Source organism: Chrysemys picta, chromosome 8 (genome assembly GCF_011386835.1).
Source record: "Chrysemys picta bellii isolate R12L10 chromosome 8, ASM1138683v2, whole genome shotgun sequence".
NCBI classification, from domain to species: Eukaryota; Metazoa; Chordata; order Testudines; family Emydidae; genus Chrysemys; species Chrysemys picta.
This window is the reverse complement of record NC_088798.1, coordinates 76,102,500-76,127,399: the sequence shown is the minus strand read 5'-3', so window position 1 is coordinate 76,127,399 and position 24,900 is coordinate 76,102,500. Positions and strand designations below refer to the sequence as shown.

Sequence of the window (24,900 nt, the reverse complement as noted above, 5' to 3'; positions counted from 1 at the left end):
GCGCAGGTTTATCAGGAGAGCCACCGTGGTCCTTGTCCCAGCCAGGCTAACGTGTCCGTGCCACTGTGCTGCGAGGGGCGGGGGGGACCATTGCTGCACACAGGCAAGCTGCATATGGGCCAGGGCGGAAGCCGCATTGCAGTAGAAGACCCTCCCTTGCTTCCCAGGTCACCCTCAGCAGCAAGATATCGTCCAGGACGAACTCCTGCGGAAAATGTTGGGACAGTGTTCAGTGTAGGTGCCCCCTGAAGCTGTTGGCTCTCCCCAAGGCACAGAAACCCAGAGGACAGTGCAGCCCTGAAACAATCAGTCCCCCTTTCTCACCATTTTGAGGCTCCCGTGGGATATGTGTGCTCTGTTTCGGAAGGGAAAATTATGCTATTGTGTAGACCCTGTGTGTTTTCTACTCCTTAAGTGCGGGGGGAATCATTACTCTATCTGGTATAAACAATGCTGCCTCTGTTAAAGCTGCATCAACCTTGAGACCTCAGCCATCCCTCTTATCGCTTGCTCAGAGACTGCAAAGACTCAGGAAGAGACCGCGAAAAAGCAAAGAAGACATGCTGCAAGAAGTGATGCGGCAATCTATTAAAGAGAATGAGAAAGCACAGGACTGGAGGGAGAGAGAAAGCAGGATCCGTCAGGAAAACGCAGCGCACCGGCGGCAAAGCACCGCGCACCGGCAGCAAAGCACTGATAGGCTCGTAAGCATCCTGGAGCGCCAAGCAGATGCTATCCCGGAGCTGGTAGCCATGCAGAAAGAGGAGCAGTACCGCAAACGCCACCCCCCGCCACAGCCCTTGTCCAAAAACTCTTTCCGTTGTGCCCCACTGTTACCTCCAACCCATTTTCCCCAACTTCCGTGTTCTTCATGGCACCCACTGCCTCCAATACCAGTATCTTCACCACCCAGCCCTGAAAAGCACGACCCTTACCCTCTGCACTCAACCCCCATCACCATGCAGTATAGCTGTCCTGAAGTGCAGCACTCACTGCACAGCACACCAGACAGGACATACGAGAATCTGTGATTGTACTGTTCCCCACTCCACCCCCTTGTTTCTTTTCAATAAATTTTTTCTTCTTTTCAATAAATGGATTCTTTGCCTTTGAAAACATTCTTTATTATTGCAAAAAGTAAAAGACTCCTTAGCCCAGGAAATAAACAGGCACTGCAAGTCTGCTTGTCTGCTTAGCAGACACTGATTCCTAAAGATTGGAACTACCGCACTTCACTCCTGTGCAGGGCACCAGATATCACTGCTGGTTTTCAGCCTCAAATTGCTCCCTCAAGGCATCCCTAATCCTTGCAGCCCCGCGCTGGGCCCCTGTAATAGCCCTGCTCTCTGGCTGTGCAAATTCAGCCTCCAGGTGTTGAACCTCGGAGGTCCATGCCTGAGTGAAGCTTTCACCCTTCCCTTCACAAATATTATGGAGGGCACAGCACGCGGATATAACCGCGGGGATGCTGTTTTCGGCCAAGTCCAGCTTCCCATACAGAGATCGCCAGCGGCCCTTTAAACAGCCAAAGGCACACTCCACAGTCATTCGGCACTGGCTCAGCCTGTAGTTGAACCGTTCCTTGCTGCTGTCAAGGCTCCCTGTGTAGGGTTTCATGAGCCACGGCATTAACGGGTAAGTGGGATCTCCAAGGATCACAATGGGCATTTCAACTTCCCCTACCGTGATCTTCCGCTCTGGGAAAAAAGTCCCAGCCTGCATCTTCCTGAACAGCCAAGTGTTCCGAAAGTTGTGTGCATCATGCACCTTTCCGGGCCAGTCTGTGTTAATGACAACAAAATGCCCACGGTGATCCATAAGTGCCTGGAGAACCATAGAGAAATACCCCTTCCGATTAACGTATTTGGATCCTAGGTGGGGTGGTGCCAGAATAGGAATGTGTGTCCCATCTATCACTCCTACACAGTTAGGGAACCCCATTTGTGCAAAGCCATCCACCATTTCCTGCACGTTACCCAGAGTCATGGTTCTTCTGAGTAGGATGCGATTAATGGCCTTGCAAACTTGCATCAACACGATTCCAACGGTCGACTTTCCCACTCCAAACTGGTTTGCGACCGACCGGTAGCTGTCTGGAGTTGACAGCTTCCAGATTGCAATAGCCACCCGCTTCTCCACTGGCAGGGCAGCTCTCAATCTTGTGTCCTTGCACCGCAGGGTGGGGGCGAGCTCCTCACGCAGTCCCAAGAAAGTGGCTTTTCTCATCCAAAAGTTCTGCAGCCACTGCTCGTCATCCCAGACTTCCATGACGATGTGATCCCACCACTCAGTGCTGGTTTCCCAAGCCCAAAAGCGGCGTTCCACGGTGCTGAGCATGTCCGTGAATGCCACAAGCAATTTCGTGTCATACGCGTTACAGGGCTCGATAGCATCGTCAGAATCCTCACCCTCACTCTCACTGTCACTTTGGATCTTAAGGAATAGTTCGACAGCCAAACGTGACGTGCTGGCGAGGCTCATCAGCATACGCCTCAGCAGTTCGGGCTCCATTTCCTGCAGACAGATCGCGCTGCACAGAAACCGTTGAAAGATGGCGCCAAAGGTGGACGGAAACAAAGGGATTTCTGGGATGCGAAGCGATGCATCACGGGGCATTGGGACAGGACCCAGAATGCCCCGCTCCTACGCCCCCTTCCCACAACCCACGGCACCAGAATGGGAAGAGGTACTCTGTGGGATAGCTGCCCATAATGCACCGCTCCCAATAGCGCTGCAATTGCCGCAAATGTGGCCACGACAGTGCGCTGGGCAGCTGTCAGTGTGGACAGACTGCAGCGCTTTCCCTACTCAGCTGCACGAAGTCAGGTTTAAATCACAGCGCTGTACATCTGCAAGTGTAGCCAAGGCCTAAGATAGCAACCATGGCCTCTGCTCTTCCCTTCCACAAGGGGCTCTGACCCATGGTTTTCAAGGACAAACCAAGTTTGAAGAAAATCAGTTGATTCATTTTAAAGCTGAAAGGTCTTCAGTCTGAGATTTGTGCAGAGTCTGAGACAACTCAGTGTTCTAAACAACAATTGTTTTCAATTAATCTAAAATGGAATAAAACCATTTCAACTGGCTGCCTTCAAACAAAAGTAAATGACTTGACCAAAGTCACACAGGAAGTCTGTGGCACAGCCAGGGGTAGAACCTAGAACTTTTGTTTCTTATTATCTCAAGCTTCCTTTTGTTCCCCTCTACCAGTCTGTCTGTATCTACTTATTGTCTCTTGTATTATACTAAGGCCTTGTCTACACACAAAAGTTTTATCACTTACACTACACACACACAGTACTCTTAAGTGTGTGCATAGTTACCCCAGTATAAAAGTACTTATACCAGTAAAGCTTATTCCTGTATGGGAAGGAGACTAAGATACACCTGTTTAAGGATTTTTATGCCAGTATAGCTGCGTCCACACCAGGGGTTGTACCGGTAAAATTAAATTGGTTAAAAAAAATCACTTCCATAACTGGAATAGTTATACTAGTATAAAATCTATGTGTAGACCAGGAAATAGATTGTAAATTCTTTGGGGGTAGAGACTGTCTTTCTGTTCTGTTTGTCTGTCTATGAGGTCCTGGTCCATTTCTGAGGCTCCTAGGTGCTACTGCATTACAAATAAATTAATAAGATTCCAGGATTGCCACTGTCTCTGTATGTCACTCAGAAGCCTAGAAGGTCTGTTGAGTCAGTGTGAAGTGATGGACAGCTACAAGCATAGTTGAGAGCTCTTTTCATATAGAGTATCACCAGGTTCAATCATCACTGGGATTCAGGGTCTGTTACCACCTAATTATTAAGTTCTCAGCCATTCTGACTTCATGAATTACAGGAGTCCTAGACCACTGTGATATCAGAGATAACTCACCCAATCACCACCCTTATTGTACTGCTAATGTGTATGCAACAAATTCATTGGTTGTATGAAGGAGACTGCACAGAAGGTGGATTATCTTCACCTAACTGCCACACCCATGCAACAATACAGGCTTAATAAATAATAACAATAGTAATAATAATCTTGATTTAGAAAAAAACACAATGCAAAAAAAAATGTGTTGAGTGAAGTACTCTGAATGTCCAGGGAAGTTTAAAAAGGAACACAAAATAAGCACTTACATAATTTACAAGCAAATAAATTAACCAGATATCACAAACTAAACATGTCAGCATGCAAATGTCTATTTAATAAAAAAGTTTAAGCACAGCAAGGTAAAAAGAATAAAAAGTTCCTCAAATATGGGAACAAAGGAATGAGACAGTACATCATCTGAACCACTGAAGGTTACCATCTGTCAGAAAGCTCTTTTAAAAAAATTAAATGTTTGCAAGAACAGTACTTTAGTACTATATCTGAGAAAGATATACTTCTTCCCCACAATAGGCATTTGTAATTTAGTGAGAAAAAATATACATGCATTAGTGAACAATCATTAATTTCTTGTGTCATGACTGTGTTGCTTTAGCTTTCTCGGGGAAGATGTGGTTTAAAATTTTCCCCTTTATATTTCAGATTGCCCTTAAATGTTTCCAAATTCCCTGCATTGTATCTATGACAGATGTAAAAACAACAAGGTGTCCGGTGGCACCTTAAAGACTAACAGATTTATTTGGGCATAATAAATAAATCAGTCTTTAAGGTGCCATTGGACACCTTGTTGTTTTTGTGGATACAGACTAACATGGCTACCCCCTGATATATGACAGATGTGAAACTTACAATTAAGTTTCTACGCATTAGCAGAAAGTCCAATAAAGCCACTAAAGATGTAGTTTTAAATGGTACTCTAAATTATCAGAATATAGAGCAGGGATAGAATTTCTGTTCTGAGAGAATGTCTGACAAAGAAACCAGCCTATCATATAAATTCATTTTGAGTTTGGAAATTTTTTTTTTAAGCTTACTTGGCAGATCTCACTGAGACTAAAAATTCAAGCTTGGTCTGAAAAGTGAGAGACAGATCATGAGCTGGTGTAAATCAGTGTAACTTCACTGAAGTCAATGGAGTATGCCAATTCACACCAGCTGAGGATCTGGTCCACTGTATGTAAGCCTCTAAAAGAAACGCTAGCTTTTATAGGATAAAAAATGACAAATAATTCACAATGATGTAAAGTGTGACCATATTTCAAGGCATAAGAACAAGCAGACTTTTTTTTAAAAGGTTTCTGGCTTTCATCCTTCTCTGTGTTTCTTGACTTCTTTGTGTTTATTATTCACATTCACGCCTTCCCCCCCGACACTCACTATAAAAGCTTTTAAAACAAAAACCAACATTCAAACCCAAGCTGCCAACATTCCTACAATTTGAAGCACTTTAACACAGTGTAACATGAGGAAAAATGGATTCCTTTCTGTGGTAGCCATCTTTAAGTGAGTTATAAACATCTTTCAGATCAGCCCGTCGTCAATTCAGTTTCTTGCCACCACGTTTAGCCTTTACAGGTTAGGAATTACACATGTGCATTTCAATAGCAAAATTAGGCCCCTGGATTCAGAACCTTGACTTGTGTTCTCCCAGAAGACTAAAGTGTATCTGATGTCACAATCTCACTATTCAAAAATGAACTGTTCCCTGGAGAAGAGAAGAAGAAAAAAGACAAAGGGAAGGAGAAGGGAAGGGAAATCTCTCTGGTGTCACATTTCCACTAGCCTTGGAATTTTTCATGTGTACCAGATAGGATAAAATACCCATCTGTTCAGAAAGGTGAAGAAAAGTATCTCGACTGTCTGATCTCTTAAAAAGCTATTCTTTCCCATTCATCCTCCCCCACCCCCATTCCCAGTGAGGACACACGCACTGCTCACCTAGATAGTGCAGCTCCCAGGACAAAGGCAGCATGTTCCTTTAGCACAGGCTCGGTGCTGTTTAGTCCATTAATCACAAGCTGAAGTCCACCCAAGGAAAGAAAGTCTTTTGCATTGTCCACCTATGAATGAATAGATTCCACACTAATGTAAAACTTAACATGCATCACTTGGGTTCCCATCAAGTTTTCAAGCAGAGTAAATTAGAATAACATAACATCTAAATAAATTTTATCTTTTCCAAATCTATCTGGAATTTTGTTTTGAAAGCTTCTTAAACTTAAAGAAAAAAAATCATGGCTCATAAATCATACACTGCTCCCTGTGAGCATCACATTCCACACTTCCAGAAACAATATACGCTGACAGGTGGCTATTATCAAATATACAACGCATCACTGAGAATTCAAATAATTTGATTAGCTATCAAAACTTTCCCCTGACACATGTGTTGTTAACTCAGGGAACCTGACACTGTCAAAACAAAGTAAATTCTCACTTATTCTCACTCTAGAAGGCCATTATTGGGAACATAGGGAATTGTATGTTATACATACACACAAAGTGAGCTGTAATTGGCAGTCTTGAAGTATTCGAAATAATTGTCAAGCAGCCCGTCAGCAGCAGCAATAATGCACTAACTTCACATTCTAAGCTTCTGGTTAAAGCAAGAGATGGACAAACTATTCCTGACATTCTACATTAATATAGTGCAAGGTTCTGTGTTAACTTGAAAGGTAGAAGCCAACCTCGAATTAATGGAGGCTAGCAAGAAACTTTCCTTGGATGCAGGTTATCCCGTAAGTGCCTGCTGCAGGGTTTCTTGTGCCTTCCTCTGAAGCAGCCAATACTTGGCTGACCACTCTGAGAAAGGATTCCAGAGTAGATGAACCAGGGGTCTGATCGTCTATATTCTAATATTCTTACATTCATCTGCTGCACTTTGACTTGAAACAGATTTTGGTCTATCACAGAGGAAAAGGAGGGAAAAATAAATCTGAATCAACATCTAGAAAAGTGCCTGCAAGTAGTTTGCAATTGTTACCTAAAGGGAGAGTCTCAAGCAGTTCAGGCTTATTTAGTGCAAAGTTTAGTGCAGGGGTAGGCAACCTATGGCACGTGTGCAGAAGGCAGCACGCGAGTTGATTTTCAGTGGCACTCACACTGCCCGGGTCCTGACCACCAGTTCGGGGAGCTCTGCATTTTAATTTAATTTTAAATGAAGCTTCTTAAACATTTTAAAAACCTTATTTACTTTACATACAACAATTGTTTAGTTATATATTACAGACATAGAAAGAGACCTTCTAAAAACGTTCAAATGTATTACTGGCATGCGAAACCTTAAATTAGAGTGAATAAATGAAGACTCGGCACACCACTTCTGAAAGGTTGCCGACCCCTGGTTTAGTGCTTGTAAATTTAAAACAAGGATTTTTCAAAAATCTACTAGAGAGAGTAGTCTTCAAGGAATTTTCAAAATTGTTTTGTATATTCATGGAAGTTTTTTGTTTTTAGAATTCCCACCATTCCCATTTGGTGATGGAGACAAACACTGAAAAACAACAAAAAAGAGACTGTTGCGTCAACAAGGTAAAACTGACCATTTTCAGGTTCCCTGCCTAAGCTGATTGAAATGCTAAAAGTAACAAAATACTCCAAATAGAGTACAACAGAGTTAGCCGATTAGTTTCAAATGTAATAATCTAGATTTTTATTAGTAAAATATTTTTATCTTGACCGTGTCCCTTTAACAAAATTGGTTATGGGTCAGATACTTCAAGCAAGATCCTAATCATACAAACACTGATCCATGTGCTTAATATAAGCAGTCCCATTGGCTTCACTGCCTAAATCCTACTGAATCAGGGCTTAGGTTTATATGCATTATCTATAATTCATTATGAGGTGGTACCCAACATTCATTTGGCAATTTACTGCTCCTCAGCAAGAATCAATGGTACCTTGGAGTCCAGTTGTGAGATCATTTATCTTTTGCAGCAACCGTTTTTTCCTAAGTCCTTTTGGATCACATTCTTCTAACTTTTCTATAAACCTGACCTCATGTATCTCCTTGCCTTTCTCTGAGTCAATCCTCTTTTAGTTATCTTAACTGCAATATAAATCTAATCTAATCTCCTTGATTATGCCCAATCACCGTAATATTTAACAATATTTAAAACTAGAAATATCAAGTCTCTCTCAGTCTGTAGGAGCAGTAGATTGGTTAGTTTACACTTTGCAGGTATGTCTATATAAAGAGCTTAATGAGGGAAAGCCAAGTAAAAAACCATGAGTTTTGCATTTAGTACTGATCGCAGTGAGGTCAGTCGTCATTCTAATCTCACCTGGGAGCAAGTCCCATAGTCTAGCTACAGTTCCTGTGAAAGGTCTCCCAGTCATAAGACTGGAATATAAATTGTAAAAACAATATAAAAACTTTTTAAAAAAAGGTTTTAACCTTATTTTGTTTGTTGGCATCTGTTGTGAAAACTGCTACTTCTCACAGTCTCTTTTTTTTTTTTTAAAGCACATAAGTATTAACCAGGGGTTCTCAAACTGGGGGTCAGGACCCCTCATTGAGTCGCAAGGTTATTACATGGGGGGTCACGAGCTGTCAACCTCCACCCCAAACCCCGCTTTGCCTCCAGCATTTATAATGGTGTTAAATATATAAAAAAGTGTTTTTAATTTATACGGGGGGGGGGGGGGTCGCACTCAGAGGCTTGGTATGTGAAAGGGTTCACCAGTAAAAAAGTTTGAGAGCCACAGCATTAACCTCCCTGCAGAGCTGGGAATGCATTGCTGAGCAATGTATGCAGTGTTGTTATTGCAAATGCTTAGCTCCAGCCCATTGAAAACAGCAGAGAAGAAAGCCCAAGATCAAATGAGCACTCATGCAAGCAAGCATGCGGCCGAGGTGGGGGTATGGGAGACAAGTAAATATGACAGCAGTCGCAGAGGGAGCAGCTTTAAATTGGGAGAGAGAGAGAGAGAGAGAGAGAGAGAGAGAGATATTAGAAACAGGAGAAAAGAAGACTGTCAATAAGACAGAGAGGAGAGGAAATTAACACCGTGAAATGGTGTTGCAGTTCTGAAGGGAAAAGGAAGAAAAAGACAAAGAAAGAAGAGTAAATAATCTGAGAGAGAAAAATGAGACTGCAAACTATGAAAAGGGGCCTGGGCTCTGTGTGCACTGGGGTGTAAACATTCTGGGCTCTGTTTATAAAGGTAGGGTTACCATATTTAAAAAATAAAAAAAAGAGGACACTCCACGGGCCCTGGCCCCGCCCCTTTCCCACACCCGCTCCCACCCCAACTTCGCCCCTTCCCCAAAGTCCCCACCCTAACTCCCCCTCCTCGCTCCCAGCCACGCAAAAAGGGCTGCCCGAGCGCTACCGGCTTCACGGTTTGCCGGGCAGGCTCCAGACCCTGCGCCCCCAGCTGGGCGCTTCCCCAGCACAGCTGGAGCCCGGGAGGGGAAGCGCCCAGCCGGGGGCGCAGGGTCTGGAGGCTGCCCGGCAAACCGTGAAGCTAGTAGCACTCGGGCTTCGGGCAGCCCCTATGCCTCCGGACCCTGTGCCCCTGGCTCTGTTGGCTCTGTTTAAGAGCCAAGCTGCCCGAGCCAGCGCTACCGGCTTCGGGCAGCCCCCTTGCCTCCGGACCCTGCACCACCGGAGCAGAGCAGCTGGAGCCCGGGAAGGGAAGTGCCCGGCCGGCAGCTCTGGGTCCGGAGGCACGGGGGCTGCCCGAAGCCCGTAGCGCTGGCTTGGGCAGCTTGGCTCTTAAACAGAGCTGAAGTCTGAGTCAGGGGAGGAGCAGAGCAGCTGCGCCCGGCCAGTATTTTTCCTGGACATGTTCGGCTTTTTGGCAATTCCCCCCGGACGGGGGTTTGATTGCCGAAAAGCCGGACATGTCCGGGAAAAATCGGACGTATGGTAACCCTAATAAAGGAGTTATGCTGTTTTCTTTATGTTTGCTTTGTTTTTTGCATGTTACAAATAACAGCACAGCATTCTCTGTCTCTCCACAGCTGCCCCAAACACACTAAGCTGAATCTTGATTAGCATAGGGGCCAACTGATTCTGGCAAAATAAGAGCTGGAGAAGACCTGTGACCCTGAGCTGATTCTCTGTGAAAGATCAAGTTGGGTAAATCTCCCAATCCAGTCCTTCCCCCACCCAACCCCAATCCAGTCCCTGACTCCTTACCACTGCTTCCTCAGCATATCCAGTGGCTTCTCTGCTAGATCCTGAAGGACCAATCACTGCTTATGTGCCAGCAATCTGGGACTTCCCCATGACTTGCTCCTCAGAGTAGACAGTAATACTCTGCTAGGAAACCTCAGAGTACAAAAGATTTTCCACTCCAGGGCTTCCCATCAACAGAACACGTCGCATTCTGAGGAGCTAGTACAGGGTAGCACACAAGAGCTGGAGTATTAGCATTAGTGGTGCAGTAGGGTCTAACTTTGAGGTCCATCACCTTGTAAAGAAGACGGAATGCAGCCAACATTTTTCCTCAATAGGTCTGTGTAGCCCTGGCTTCTTGCTTTCTACACTCTTCTGTAATGTCCTGTTCAGGATTGCTACTCAGATACATCGGCCTGCATTGGTGTAACTGAGTCACAGGACAGAGAACTCCTGACATTCTTTTTTGTGTTATGCTCCAGGAGTGTATTTGGCTGTCCTTCAGTAATTACACTAAGCAAGTGTTGCTAAAGTTATTATTAAATAGAGGTAACATCCAGGGGGCACTCAACCAACTGGAGGAAGAAAGAGGAGAAAGAGTTATGCCTACTGAAAGGCAGGTAATATTTCTTAGCTGCCTGTGGGACATGGAGGGACTGCCCATACATGTGCAGCTATCCTCCATTCATATTACAGCTTCCCCTCCATTTTCTCTCTTCTAGTAGTTCAGAGTCCCACCTGTTTGTGTTTGGGTATGATTCCCTTCACCACTCTGTTCCTACAGAACAGGAAGCAGTGAGCACTTACCATCTACACTAGCATTTCTGAATCTCAGGGATTGAACTTGGTTCCCCCTGATCCTGGAGCGTATATAACCAGCAGTTAGGGCATTGGCAGTCCAAGTTTATTCTTTGAGTAAGTCAGGTGCATATGGCAGCAAAAGTATTGCAAGGAAAGAGAGTGCCAAAGTTTGCCACTGTGTGAATGTCTGTGAGAAAGATTCAGTATGGAAATAGGAGATGAAAAGCTCTGGAAATAATACTTCAGAGATTTTTCTTTTGCAGGAAGCTTGGCAGATGGACTTTGCTTCTCATCAGTCCATTTTTTTCTAGCTTCTCCCCAAAACTGTTTTTTAAATGCATTTCATGCTAGTGAAAAGTGCCAGATTAACATCTCTGGAGACTGAACTCCCCAGAGAAAGTTCAGCACTGAGAACAGCAGTGGAAGCTTCCCCATATTTGCCTCTGTCAATCTGCTTCAAACTAAACGTGACATCTGCATGTGATATCAGAGGGTATTTTTTTCTCTACAAGGTCCATTCTGGCCTTGGTCTCTGCACCGAGATTGTACACAAGAAAGCAAATAGGTGCTGAAAATGATTTTTGGGACACGGGCATCTGTTTACTGGGAACAAACTCATTTCACCTACCATCAGACAGCTGTTTGGTGGCCAAAAAATTCTGGTCACTTGTTGGCCCACATCCCATTTCTAAGTCGCTCTGAGCTAAAAGATGGGTTTTCTGTATGTGTGCGCGCATGCCTGGGTTATCTTTCTGTATGGAGAAGTGTGAGGAGAGATAATCATGAAGGGTGACCAGATAGCAAGTATGAAAAAAATTGGGACACTTCTTTTTTCTGTAGTGGAGGGGCATAGTTGTGTATATAAAAGACAAAGACCCTCATATCAGGATGGTCCTGATAATACCAGAACATCTGATCACCCTAGTCACACAGGACAACAGATGCCTTTCATGTAATAATAAAAGAATAATAATTTTATTTATATTTATGAAGTACCCATCCCTGTACCCTGCAAGGCATTCAGGGCACTGACTAATAATTTCAACAATAAAAATATACACACAAATGGCAAATAATACCCATCTTCATCAACCACAGGCAAAAAGATAAATACAAACAGAGGGCTGAGAGCAAATCGCAAATTGTGAAAACTTGGCCTCTAGGTAAATAGCGATTATATTTTATCAGTTTAGAATAATACCGTATTAGAAATGCAGATATAAAATAAGCCTGCACTGGTCCTGTGAAATCACTTATTGTCCTCGGATTGCCATAATTAAGTTGTATTATTGATGCTGAAAAGAAGAATAAAACCGCATTTATGATACCATATTCCCTGGATTTTACACAGCAGCTGTTAATGTTTTTTTGTTACCTCACCTGATGAACATAATATTCCAGGTCGTACAGTGCTGCTACTTTCTCATCCAGAGTAGAAGTAGAGCTGTTGAATTTGTTGATTAATTTAACCATAACTTCAAAATCAGTTTCTATCTTCATGTTGAGTTTTTCAAACTCCTTCTTCAGCTCTTCTATGGGACGAAACCTTTGTCTCACATCTTCCAGATTAGCCTTGGAAATGAGAGAAGTAAAACCAAAGGAAATACAGATGATAAAACAGTGGATTGGGGGAGTACATCATCCTAAAGATACATCCCAGCCTACAGACAACTTAAAAGTGGAATTTAACCTTCAGTGAGTTTGAGGGCCTTGATTTAGAGATTTAGGGACAGATTTTTAAGGTATTTAGGCACCTAAAGATGCAAATAGGCACTCAGTGTGATTTTCAAAAGTGTATAGATACCTAACTCCAACTGAAATCGGGGGGAATTTGAGCTTTTGAAAATTCCACTAAGTTTCTATCTGCATCTTTAGGTGCCTAAACACCTTTAAAATCTGGCCTTTAGATATTAATATGAAGAGAGAAGAAATTACCTCATAGCTTTATCTGCACATACCATTCTATATCATCTCTCTATCCCCTTCCTACACACCATTCAAGATTAAGCAAAATAAAAAAGCATTACTCTTGATATGCCATAAGGCTAAAAGTGCCACAATACTTAAGTCCATTCAACACTAACATTGTCGTCATCTTGTCACATTTTTATACAGTGACTTTCACCCCAAAGGCTCCAAAATGACAAAATACCAGAATCACTTAACCAACCACTAAAATGCAGGCACCTTGCATATGCTCAGGAAGGCAGCAGCTATTTAAGAGCATCCAGCAATCTTGCATAACAGTTTAGGACAGGAAATAGAGAGTATTGTATCTAACTGAAACATCAAGGTAATTCTCTAAACTGAATTTGGGCTGGCTGCTGTGATGAAGGCCCTGACTCCTTAAACTTACTTTTAAAAATGGCCAAGAAAGTGTTAAATACTCAGTCTGGTGATGTGACAGTGCAATAGAACTCTACTTTATATAGTATCTCTCATACAAACAATACCCTATAAAGTTTTGCAGAGTTCAGTAACAGCAGAGCGTGAGAATATAAAAGTTACATGTGGAAGGTAAGAAAGAAGAGAGATATTTTTAGCTGAGATATGAAAGGAGATGAGAAGTTAACAAGGTGGAGAGACTCAGGTAAGTTGTTCCGGGTAGCGTTAAACTGTGTGGAGGGACAGAGTTGAAACTTCTGATATATAGATAAAGCCAGAAAGGAAGCAGAGAAAAAAGACTAATGTGAGATACGTTGAAGCGTGGCCAGCAAGATTATGAAAAAAAGGAAGACCATTCCAGGGTCCACTTCAGAATGAACAGAGATATCAGAGAATGGAAATGATGTGATCACTTGTCTTTGTATGGAAGAGAATTGTGTGAGAGGATCTGAGCCCAAAAGATTTTCAATTTCATTGCTCATTCCAACCTAACATACCCTAGTATTAAACACACACTTTATGGTTCTTGCGAAAGAAATCCGTGAGCTCAAGCTGTCAAAGAGAACAATTTAGGGATGAAAGTTAAATCACTGTCAATCTAATGGTAGCTCTACAATTTGTGCTACTGTTTGCTTTGGTTTAATTGCTATATACACTGTACGGAAATTCAGAACACTACCCCTATTCCTCCCAACAAAGGGAAATGAGCAATGGAGTTATAGAGCAAAGTTCATCCTTGGTGTTAAGTCAACTCTACTTCAGTGGAGTTACCCCAGGGATGAATTTGGTCCTTGCAGCAGTAAATGATGTAAAATCGAATATTTTACATCCATTTGATGTAGCTGTTTTTAGCCCAGTTGTTGACATATCTATTAAAATAGTTTTTGAAGGACATGGTGTGACCCTAGGATCCCCTCAACGGCAAAAGGTTCAGTACTCTGTGTGAGCAACTCCTATCAGGCCTGACAAACGCACTATACCCAACACACTGCTTTCGTAGTACTTATCCAACAAGTGCCTAGTGAGGTATCAAATGAAAGCCAATGATAAACTGGTCATCAATAAAACTAAGAAATGCATGCACTGACACTCTATAAGGAAATGTGTACATATATACACTGAAATTATGTTTTAAAGCAGGGGTCTCAAACATGCGGCCCATGGATTTCCTGCAGCCCACCAAGCGGCCCGCAGCCCCCCTCCCTGCCCACCTCCAGGCCAGGGGTGGGCAAACTACATCCATGGGATTGCCCCCCTCGAGGTCCCTGTGGCTGGGGGGAGGGGAGGGAGCAGAGGGCTCCGTGTGTTGCCCTGGTTTCCAGGCACCGCCCCCCGCAGCTCCCATTGGCCGGGAATGGGGAACTGCGGCCAATGGGAGCTTCGGGGGAAGTACCTGGAGGAGCAGCAAGCAGCGCACCGAGCCCTGCATCCCCCTCCCACAGGGGCTGCAGTGACATGGTTCCAACTGCTTCGTGGAGCGGGGCTGGGGCCAGGACAGGCAGGGAAGCAGGCAGCCTGCCCTGGCCCCAGTGTGCGCCGCTGCCACCCCAGAGCCACTTTAGTAAGCGGCTCCGAGCCAGAACCTGAAGCCCTCCTACACCCCGCCCCCCAACTCCTGCCCTGAGCCCTCTGCCTGCACCACAATCCCCTGCCCTGAGCCCCCTAATGCACCCCAAACCCCAACCCCCTGCCCTGAGCCTCCTACCTGCACTCCCAACCACCTGCTGCACCCCAACCCCCTGCCCTGAGCCTCCTGCCTGAACCCCAACCCTCTACCACACCCCTCCTGCACCCCGCAACCTGATCCCCTGCCCTGAGCCCCCTGCCGCACCCTGCACCCCGGCCCCTTGCCGCAACCCTCACCCCTCCTGCACCCCACACCCCAATTCCCTGCCCTGAGCCCCCTGCCATACCCTGCACACCTCCTGCACTCCCTGTCCTGAGCCCCCTGCCGCACCCTGCACCTCAACTCACTGCCCTCACCTCAACCCCCCACCACACCCCTCCTGCACCCTTCTGGGGGAAGGGAGGGGGCAGAGTTGGGGTGGGGACTTCAGGGAAGGGGTTGGAATGGGGACAGGGAAGGGGTGGGAAGAGGCGGGGCCTCATGGAAGGGGTGGAGTGGGGGCAGGTCCAGGGGCAGCGAGGGGGTGTGTGTCAGTGATGCGGCCCTTGGGCCAATGAACTAGTCCTCATGTGGCCCTCCTGGGGACCCCTGTTTTAAAGTCTGTTACAAGGCAGAGTGAACAAACAGGGCTTCTGCCAGACAAAAGCATGTCTATTCACCTACCCCTGTTGCTGATGTAAATTAAGCATTCTAAAGCCAACACAATGGAACCTCAATTTGCATGTGAAGTTAACAGGAAAAACAGGTTGAAAAGAGGGATGTGAACCCAACAGGCGGAACACACGGGAGAACAAGCAATGGGGAAGAAGAGATTGGTGGTGTTGGGGCACCTCAAAAAGGGGCATTTCAAGGTTTACTGGACTGTAAGAAAGAAAGTTATAGATATGTATGGTATATCTGTATTTCCAAACTTGTGATGTTTCTGGGTGACACCCCCAGACAGACTGGCATCAGCACTGCCTAACCTGTTTGATGGCCCATCAAGGAGCATAAACTGTACAATGAACCCATTGAAAGGAACCAGGGGAAGACATCTTATGAGTCAGCAAAGCATGTGGTATGCCTGTGGACAGAGAACTCTAAGGCTTCCATACCATGTACCGTGAAGCTTGTGTTTGGGACAAAGGAAGTACAAGCCGCATGGCAAAAGAATATAAAAGGCAGCTGCATCATTTCCATTTTGCCTTCAATCCTGTTTCTTACCTCTGGAGTAACTTTTCTACAAAAAAATGGTTACCTACCTTTTTGTAACTATTGTTCTTCCAGATGTGTTGCTCATGTCCAGTCCACCACGTGCAAGGCCATCCCTAGAGATTGTGGTGCCCTACGCAGCCCCACTGCGGGGGGGCCGGCCCCGGGCCTCCGAGGTAGGGGGAGCGTCCTACTCCAAGGCCTCCACAGGGGAGAGGGGGACTGCGCCCAAGGGCTTTGGGAGGCAGGAGCACCCAGTGCAGGAAGGCAGCAGGAGTCTCACGGGGTGGTGGGAAGTGGAGCAACCCAGCCTTAGCCTGCTCCGCTCTGCTCCCAGGTTTGAGAGAAGGCCGGGGGGGGGAGGAGAACAACCCCCCCAGCACTCACCAGCGGCGCAGCTGGGAGCCGGCATAGCAGAGCAGGCTGGGGCCGGGTCGCTCCAGTTCCCGCCGCCCGGTGAGTGCAGGGCAGGCCCGACCCCAACCCCTGCTGCAGTCCCCCGGGACCCATAGCTCAGGGGACGGGGTTTGGGTGGGAAGGGGTGGAGTGGGGGTAGGGCAGGGGCAGGAAGAGGCGGGGCGGAGCAGGGGCTGGGGGGAAAAAGGGTGAAGCAGGGGTGGAGGCAGCTTTCCTGGGCCTTGCTGTGCGCAGCCCATGAGGGGCCAGTTCAGCCATCCGGGGGATCGGGCTGGCCACTGGAGCTGGTTGCAGCATGCAGCTGCGTAGGGCACCAGGAAATTTGGTGCCCCAAATTTCCTGGTGCCCTATGCATCTGCGTAGTTTGCGTATGGGTATGGACGGCCTTGTCCACGTGCACAGTTGTCTGAGATTTCTGCCCACACCCTGGAGTGGTGCTCCCATGCCGTGTTATATCAGGCACCGCCGGCTCTGCACCTCTCAGTTCCTCGTGGCCAGCAACTCCGACAGAGGGTAAGAAGAGCAGGCAATAGAATGGACATGAACAAATCTGGAACAACAACATTTACTAAAAGGTAGGTAACCGTTTTTTCTTCTTCAAGTGCTTGCTCATGTTGATTCCATTTTAGGTGACTCACAAGCAGCATCCACGGAGGTGGGCTTGGAGTTCATAGCTTAGCGGCTTGCAGTACTGCCCTACCGAAGCCAGCATCGTCCCGGGCCTGCTGGGTCAAGGCATAGTGGGACATAAAAGTGTTGACAGATGACCAGGTGGCCGCTCTACAGATGTCCTGAATAAGCACATGGGCCAGAAAGGCTGCTGAAGAGGCCTGTGCCCTGGTAGAGTGGGCGGTGACAATCGCCGGGGTGGCACCTTCGCTTAGTCGTAGCAGAAGCAAATACAGGGAGTGATCCAAGAAGAATTTCTTTGAGTGGATACCCGGCAACCTTTCATTCTGACGGCCAAAGCGACGAATAATTGCATCGACTTACGGAATGGCTTGGTCCTGTCAGGGTAGAAGGCCAGAGCCCTTCTGATGTCCAGGGCATGTAGCCTGCACTCCTCCTCCGATCTATGTGGCAGCGGAAAGAAGATTGGTAAGTAAATGTCCTGGCTCGAGTGAATCTGAGAGACTGTCTTGGGAAAAAATGCTGGGTGTGGCCTTAGTTGGACCTTGTCCGTGTAGAAGACCGTGTAAGGCGGCTCCAAGGTGAGCACTCAAATCTCATATACCCAGAAGGTCGATGTCACTTCAACCAGGAGAAGGAGGGAACAGGAAGCCAGTGGCTCAAAGGGAGGACCCACAAGCTGCGACAGCACCAGATTCAAGTCCCACGGAGGGACCAGATCCCTGACCTGCGGGTAGAGGCGTTCCAAGCCCTTAAGGAATCTGGCCATGATATCCTGATCAAAAATCAACCTGCTCTCAAATGGCAGGTGGAAAGCTGAGATGGCCGCAAGATGGACCTTGATCAATGAGAGGGACAAGTCATGGAGCCTAAGGTACAGGAGACAGTCCAGAATAAGCTGCAGTGAAGCCCACTCAGTGAAGCCCAGGATGAACACCTTTGTCCGCAATCCAGCAGGTGAACTGTTTCCACTTGGCCATGTAGGTTGCCCTGGTGGAAAGCTTCCTACTTCCCAGCAGAACACGCTGAACCTCAGCCAAGCACTACTGCTCTTGCATGTTTAGCCATGCAGCAGCCAAGCAGTCAGATATAACACCGCCAGGTTGGGGTGCAGAGGACTGCCGTGGTTCTGGGACAACAGATCTGACTGGAGCGGTAGCTGGAAGGGGATTGCCACTGAGAGGTCCATCAGAATGTTGAACCAGTGTTGGCGCAGCCACACCGGCACTGTGAGGATGACGCTCACCCTGTCCTGTTTGATTTTCGTGAGGACCCTAGGTCGTAACGGCACCAGAGGGAAGGCGTACATCAGAGCCACCGACCACGGGAGCAAAAAGGCGTCAGACAGGGATCCTCTGTCCATACCCCAATCAAGCAGAAGACGTGGCATTTCTGCTGGGACATGAACAGGTCTACCCGGGGAGTTCCCCACCTGCAGAAGATGGAACTGGCCACCTCTGGATGAAGGGACCACTCGTGGCAAGATGAGAACGTCCTGCTGAAGCCATCTGCCAAAGCCTTCTTGGTTCCTGGAAGGTGAGCAGCTACAAGATGGATGTTGTGCTGCAGACAGAAGTCCCAGAGCCAGAGGGCTTCCTGGCAGAGGACAAATGACCTGGCTCTACCCTGCCTGTTGATATAGAAGACCGCAGCCGCGTTGTCCATCAGGCCCTGGACTACTCTGCCTTGTATATGAGGTAGAAAGGCTAGGCAGGTTAGTCAAACAGCCTTGAGCTCCCTGACAGTGATATGCAGGGAACGATTGCGACTGGATCAGCGACCTTGAGTATTGAGGGCGCCCAGATGGGCTCCCTAACCCAGGTCTGAGGCGTCGGAGACAAGGGTCACTGACAAGGCCAGGTCCATGAAGGGAATTTCTTCCAACACTGAGTTGGGATACTGCCACCAGAGGAGGGATGACAGGACGCTGTCTGGAATCCTGACTACTCAGTCCATGCTGTGCCAGTTGGGGACATAGACCGACACCAGCCAGACCTGAAGAGGTCCGAGATGGAGCCAGGCGTGCCTGACCACGTAAGTACCTGCTGCCATGTGGCCCAGCAGCCTCAGACACTTGTGGGCAGTGGTGAGCGGGTGGGCCCGCAGGCCCGCCATGGCCTGGAAGCGAGTCTCCGGGAGGAAGGCCCTGGGCCGAGTGGAGTCAAGAACTGCTCTGATGAATTCTATACATTGTACTGGTGTCAAGGTTGAATTTTTCTCGTTTATTATCAACCCCAGGTCGCGACAGGTGGAACGTACCAGGTGAAGATGTCTCCGCACCTGCTCTGGAGACTGGCCCCTTATCAACCAGTTGTTGAGTTACAGATATATTTGGACTCCCCGATGTCTCAGGTAAGCGGCCACTGGTGCTATATACTTTGTGAATACCCTCGGAGCCAACGAGAGACCAAAGGGCATCGCTGTGAATTGGAGATGGCACCGGCCCAATATGAAGTGGAGGAAGCGCTGGTGCCCCGGGAAGATGGAAATATGGAAGTATGCATCCTTTAAATCGAGGGTGCCGTACCAGTCTCCCGGATCCAGGGAGACCATGCAAAACTTCAACTTCTTGAGAGACTTGTTGAGGCAACACAGGTCTAGGATGGATCTGAGGCCCCTTTTTGCCTTCGGAATTAGGAAGTAGCGGGAGTAGAATCCTCTGCCTTCCATGTTCCGAGGAACCTTTTCCATTGCCCCCAAGTGCAGGAGGTTTTTGACCTCCTGAACAAGGAGTTGCTCATGAGAAGGGTCCCTGAAGATGGATGGGGACATCGGGTAGGAAGGATGGTTGGCTATAAACTGCAGGGTGTAGACCAAAGCAACCACGTCTAGCACCCAACAGACGGAAGGGCCGGGTTGGATCCAGTACATTAGCTGGGGTGCCGTCCTTGAGCGCACCCTCAAAATGACTGCTTCTGGCCTCCCTGACTTGTGGGAGGGTCAGGTTGGGCAACTGGGTGGGAAGAGGATGGGTAACGTCTCTTAGGCCCTTGAAGCCAGGGCAGTGGCGCATGCCCCGCTCGGAGCAAAGTCCCAACTGGGACTCTATTGACTAACTATAACACTGTTAACTAACTATCTATAAATTATGTACAACATCAATGAAACCAGCCAAAGGTGCTTCATCCAACCGTCACCGGCAGTAAGAAGGAACAGAGGACGCAGGGCCGGCGACTTTGGCAGTGCTGAAAAAGATGCCAGTAGCTTTATCGGTGCCATAGCTCCTGAAGTCGGTCTGTCTCAGTGTCCAGAGCCAAGAGACGATGCCGAGGACTGTAGGTCTGCCTGGTTAGGGTCCTTAGACTTGTGTTTCATACCAGTGGTACTCAAACAGGACCTGGAGCTATGTCCCATCAGAGGATGTTAAGGAGACTAACCTCACAGGGGATTGTGTTCTGATGGGCTGTGGCTCAGAGCGTAAAGGAGGAATACCGTTTCTTCTCATCAGAGCAAGAAAGAGACTACTTTCTCTAAGAGGAATGTGGGGAATTTGGATTGGCAGATGACCTGGCTGCACCCCATTTGCTGGGGAAAGTCTGGGCCGAGGTCCAATGTTGGACTCGGCGATTTCATAGAATCATAGAATATCAGGGTTGGAAGGGACCTCACGAGGTCATCTAGTCCAACCCCCTGCTCAAAGCAGGACCAATCCCTAGACAGATTTTGTTTTTTTTTTACCCAGGTTCCCTAAATGGCCCCCTCAAGGATTGAACTCACAACCCTGGGTTTAGCAGGCCAATACTCAAACCACTGAGCTATCCCCCCTCCATGAGAAAGTCATAACCAAATGTCCCAGTCTCTTCTGGCTCTGGAAGTCAATTCATGGCAGTGGGAACACTTTTGTGGGACATGTCCCTCTCCTGGACAATAATACACTACAGGTGGCTATCAGTTACAGGGAAGGCATTCCAGCAAGAGACACTCAAAGCTGGGAGATCCAAGCATAAGGGTGATGGAAAAAGCTTCCCAATCTGGAAGGTCAGGAAGCAGAAAAATGAAAACCTAAGCTATGAAGTAACGGTAAAGGTAAAGTTAAACCAAACAAAAAAATATATATATATTTTTTTACAGTATTCCTACTACTTTTCCTTTCCTCTAACTACACTAAAAACTGACAGGTAAGGCACTATCTACTTGGGGGAAAAGGAGAAGTGGGCTTTGCTGCAGATTCCATCCCAGACCAAAGGCCACAGAGATGGAACTGGGGAGCGGTTGGATCACACGGTGCTATATATACACATCCCAATTACAGCGCAAGGGGGGCGGTGCACGTGTGGTCCAACAGGCACTGCTGATTAAGATCTCCGATCCCAGGCACAAGGGTTCTGCTGCACCTACAGTGGTGCACCTATCACTCTAAGAAGAACCTGTTCTTATTATCCTAGCTCTCTCTCTTAAATCTTAATTTTTTTTGTAAATATACACTTCTGCCTCGATATAACGCTACCTGATATAACACGAATTCTGATATAACGTGGTAAAGCAGTGCTCCGGGGGGGAGGGGCTGCACACTCCGGCGGATCAAAGCAAGTTCGATATAACGCGGTTTCACCTATAATGTGGTAAGATTTTTTGGCTCCCGAGGACAGCGTTATATTGAGGTAGAGGTGTATTTGATTTCACTATAAGCAGATTCCAGTGGTGGTGGTGTTATAAAGGACCTGATCCCGAGTTGTGCCAGTCAAGCTGTGTACATACTGTCTTTTTGGAGACAGCTTACCAGGCTATTTTTGAGAGTGTTTGGTGACAGGGGCTGGATATTACAGATGGGGATCCTGGCAGAGGGGCTCGAGGATTAGTGCGTGTCTGTCACTACCCTGCACAGGAGAGGGTTAGGTCTCTGGAAGTCAGTGCTTGTCTGTGTCCAGAGGCTATTGGTTTCAGGAAACTGAGCTACAACAGGCATCAGGCAAGACTGCTTCACACTAAGGGCAGGTGATGGTGAGATACCTCACAACTCTGAGTATCTCTGGGGAGTGTCACACATGGCTCATTCTCACACAATGGGTTATTACTGATTTTTGCATTTAAATGACATTCATAAAAGAATTCTGCCATCAGATAAATAATTATCTGAAAAAGGAGATGTCTTGCCCAAAGGATGATAAGAATATTGCTAGAGCAACTGTAACACATTGACTGGACTAAGGGAATAACATTTCTAATCAACTGATAGGCTAAACATCTTCGTGATATATGGGGACTATGATGGCAGTATAGTGTTTTTGGGACCCAAAGAGGGGGCATCACAGTCTTTGCTCACTTCCCTTGCCTCAGTTTTCCTAGCCAACTCAAGCAACAGCCACATACAAGAGTGAAGCTTGGACCCAGAGGAATCCTCTCTGATGCTCAAGAGAAAAAAGCTGCATCCCATTTGCTCAGCCTTATATACACAAACGTAGTTTGTTTTACTTTGAATGGTGGCCTCTGTGTGACTGAGTAGCCAAGAGCGGACAAACCTGGGTTGAAACTTTATGTTATGCTGGCAGGCAGAGAAATAAATGAGCAGGTCTCTTTTTGAAAAGAGCGGGGTTTTTTGGCCTTTTTAAGTGTATTTGTTTTGTATGAGGACTTTTTTTGGAACTGACTTCTGCCATGGGGCCTTATCCTGTTCCCATTAAAGTTATAGGGATTTTGCGACTGGCTTCAATATGAGCAGGAATGGACCTTCATGAGCTAAATGATCCAAACATAATAATTACAGCTGGTTAATAATTCACTGTCAATAAACCACCTAATGAATTTAGCCCACTTTTTGTTTGCAAATCATTCAAGAACCAAATCTGATTGAATCAGCTTATTTGGAAGTGCTCACCAAATAGGCTGAAAGGTAGTCACAAACTATGGGGAGTTCACAGATTCTTCCTTGCTTTTCTTTCCCGTGGCATGTGATTGGTTACCTAGAGTCAGAGGGTATTTTTTCTACTTCCTGATTCTGAGTGAAGGCTGTTAAACAGGATAATAATGAATAGCAAATAATAAATTAGACAAATAATTCTCATACTAGAAATTACTACACTTTGCGGTTTTGCAAACGTTTTCATGAACCAAACCAGCAATCAACTAAATTAACAAAAACAATGAACAACTGGACCACACAAGAAACAGTAGTAAGATGTATTCACAAAAATGTTCACATATTACTCTTGGTATTACTCATTCAAATCTAATAATGATGCCCAACCAAAAAAGCCAGGGAAGCAACATCCCACCTGAGGTCTTACTGACATTACCTACTTCATGTTCACGGAAGAGATTTGCCATTTCACTTCTAGCATCACTTGTATGACACGAGCCTCAGTAAGAAATTTAGATCTGAGGTCTGGGGGTTTCAGGGGTTGATTATATGGAGATTCAAACTTTCACACTTGTGGTTCAAATCTGACTCCGGTAGTTAGTGACCACAAGGCCACCTGATGGCTGTTCTGTCACTGAACCAGTAACCTGAGTCCACTTCCAAAGTGCACTAGCGTCCACACTGTGATCACCACTAGTGGCAGCTTTTCCAGCCACAGTTTATGGTGTACCAATTATCAACAAATATGTTACACTACATGTATAAATATATTAACTACAGCTGTGCAATAAAAGGCTTTTTAGAACAAGAAGGCTTAGAATTATCTTTACAAAAGCTTTCAATTTATATAGAAATCCCAGCTTTAGCAACATAGCTGAGGAAATCCTGACACGCCATTGAAATCAATGGGAAATTTTACCATTGATTTCAATGGGATCAGGATTTTACCCAGAAAATTTATATTTGCCTGATAACCATAAGCAAAGCAGGATATGGTCTGTTGGATTCCCCTTACACAGGTGGTTTTCAACATTTTTCCATTTGCAGGTCCCTATAAAATTTTGAATGGAGCTGCATACCCCTTTGGAAATCTTAGACATACTCTTTGGACCCCAAGTTGAAAGCCACCGCCCTACAAGATTGTTCCCCACAGTACATTTTCCAGCACTTGTAGCCATGTTATTTCTAATGCATGCTTCATACAGTGTTACACCAGCCTTTCATGGGGTGCTTTAGAAACAGGAAATACCTTTTGTTCCATTGTGCTTTCTGTCTTTTCTTTTTCCTTCATTTTAGCCAAAGCCTCTTTGAGTTCCTGTGATGTAAATGAGTTTGAGTTGATATGCATCTCATCCAGCCTTGCAGAAAAACAAAAACAAAAAACAAAAAAACACATTATATGGGTGAACAATTTATCCTTAAAAAAATACAAACAATCAACATTTGTCGGGAGAAAAAGTTGAGTACTAAATTCCCATTTATCTAGTACAGAACATGCAGAAAAATCAATGCTCCAAAGTAAGGTTAGATCTAGTGCTCAGTTTAGGAGTGTGGCTTTAAGACACCATCTTGACAGTCATAAAGCTGTGGTTTGAAAATCCTCATGGCAACACGAGAGCTCAATTCCTAATACTATAAAAACTGCTCAATTTATCTCCCTAATCTATTATCTGGGGATGTATAAAACACGAAAGATTTCATAAGCAAAAAAAGAGCACAGGTGTGCCCAGAATATTGACAAGGATCTTTTACTTGTAAGTCTTGGGATGGGTGCATTCAGTTCCAAAGCTGACATTTTGATGATTATGATATCAAACCAAGGATTGGGCAAAATGTAGTTACTACAGTCTAAGAAACTAACTCTGCTGTTCTTTTTGCTTTGTCCTAACCTGATCCTATTGGTAAAGGGGATTACTTTTGGCAGTGAGCATTGTTTCACTGGCGAAAGGAAAACCCAGGGTTGGGACATCTCAATGAGCTTCTGCATGCACTGGATCATAAGTGGGGGGTGGGGGGCACAGAATGGTAGTACTCATGTATTTTGAGA

The 24,900-nt window shown here is 46.1% G+C and overlaps 1 protein-coding gene across 9 annotated transcripts in view; it reads right to left on the bottom strand.

The window, feature by feature from the left end:
• The window catches only part of SIL1 (SIL1 nucleotide exchange factor), a 234,465-nt gene that overhangs the window by 80,320 nt on the left and 129,245 nt on the right, over window positions 1-24,900 (bottom strand). For all 9 annotated transcript variants that reach the window (XM_005280793.5, XM_042850758.2, XM_065555881.1 and 6 more), the window contains 3 exons: window positions 24,103-24,211; window positions 12,187-12,378; window positions 5,816-5,937 (listed from right to left, as the gene is read on the bottom strand). In XM_005280793.5, coding sequence (XP_005280850.2) covers window positions 5,816-5,937; window positions 12,187-12,378; window positions 24,103-24,211 — 423 coding nt within the window. The remainder of the gene's footprint in view (window positions 1-5,815; window positions 5,938-12,186; window positions 12,379-24,102; window positions 24,212-24,900) is intronic.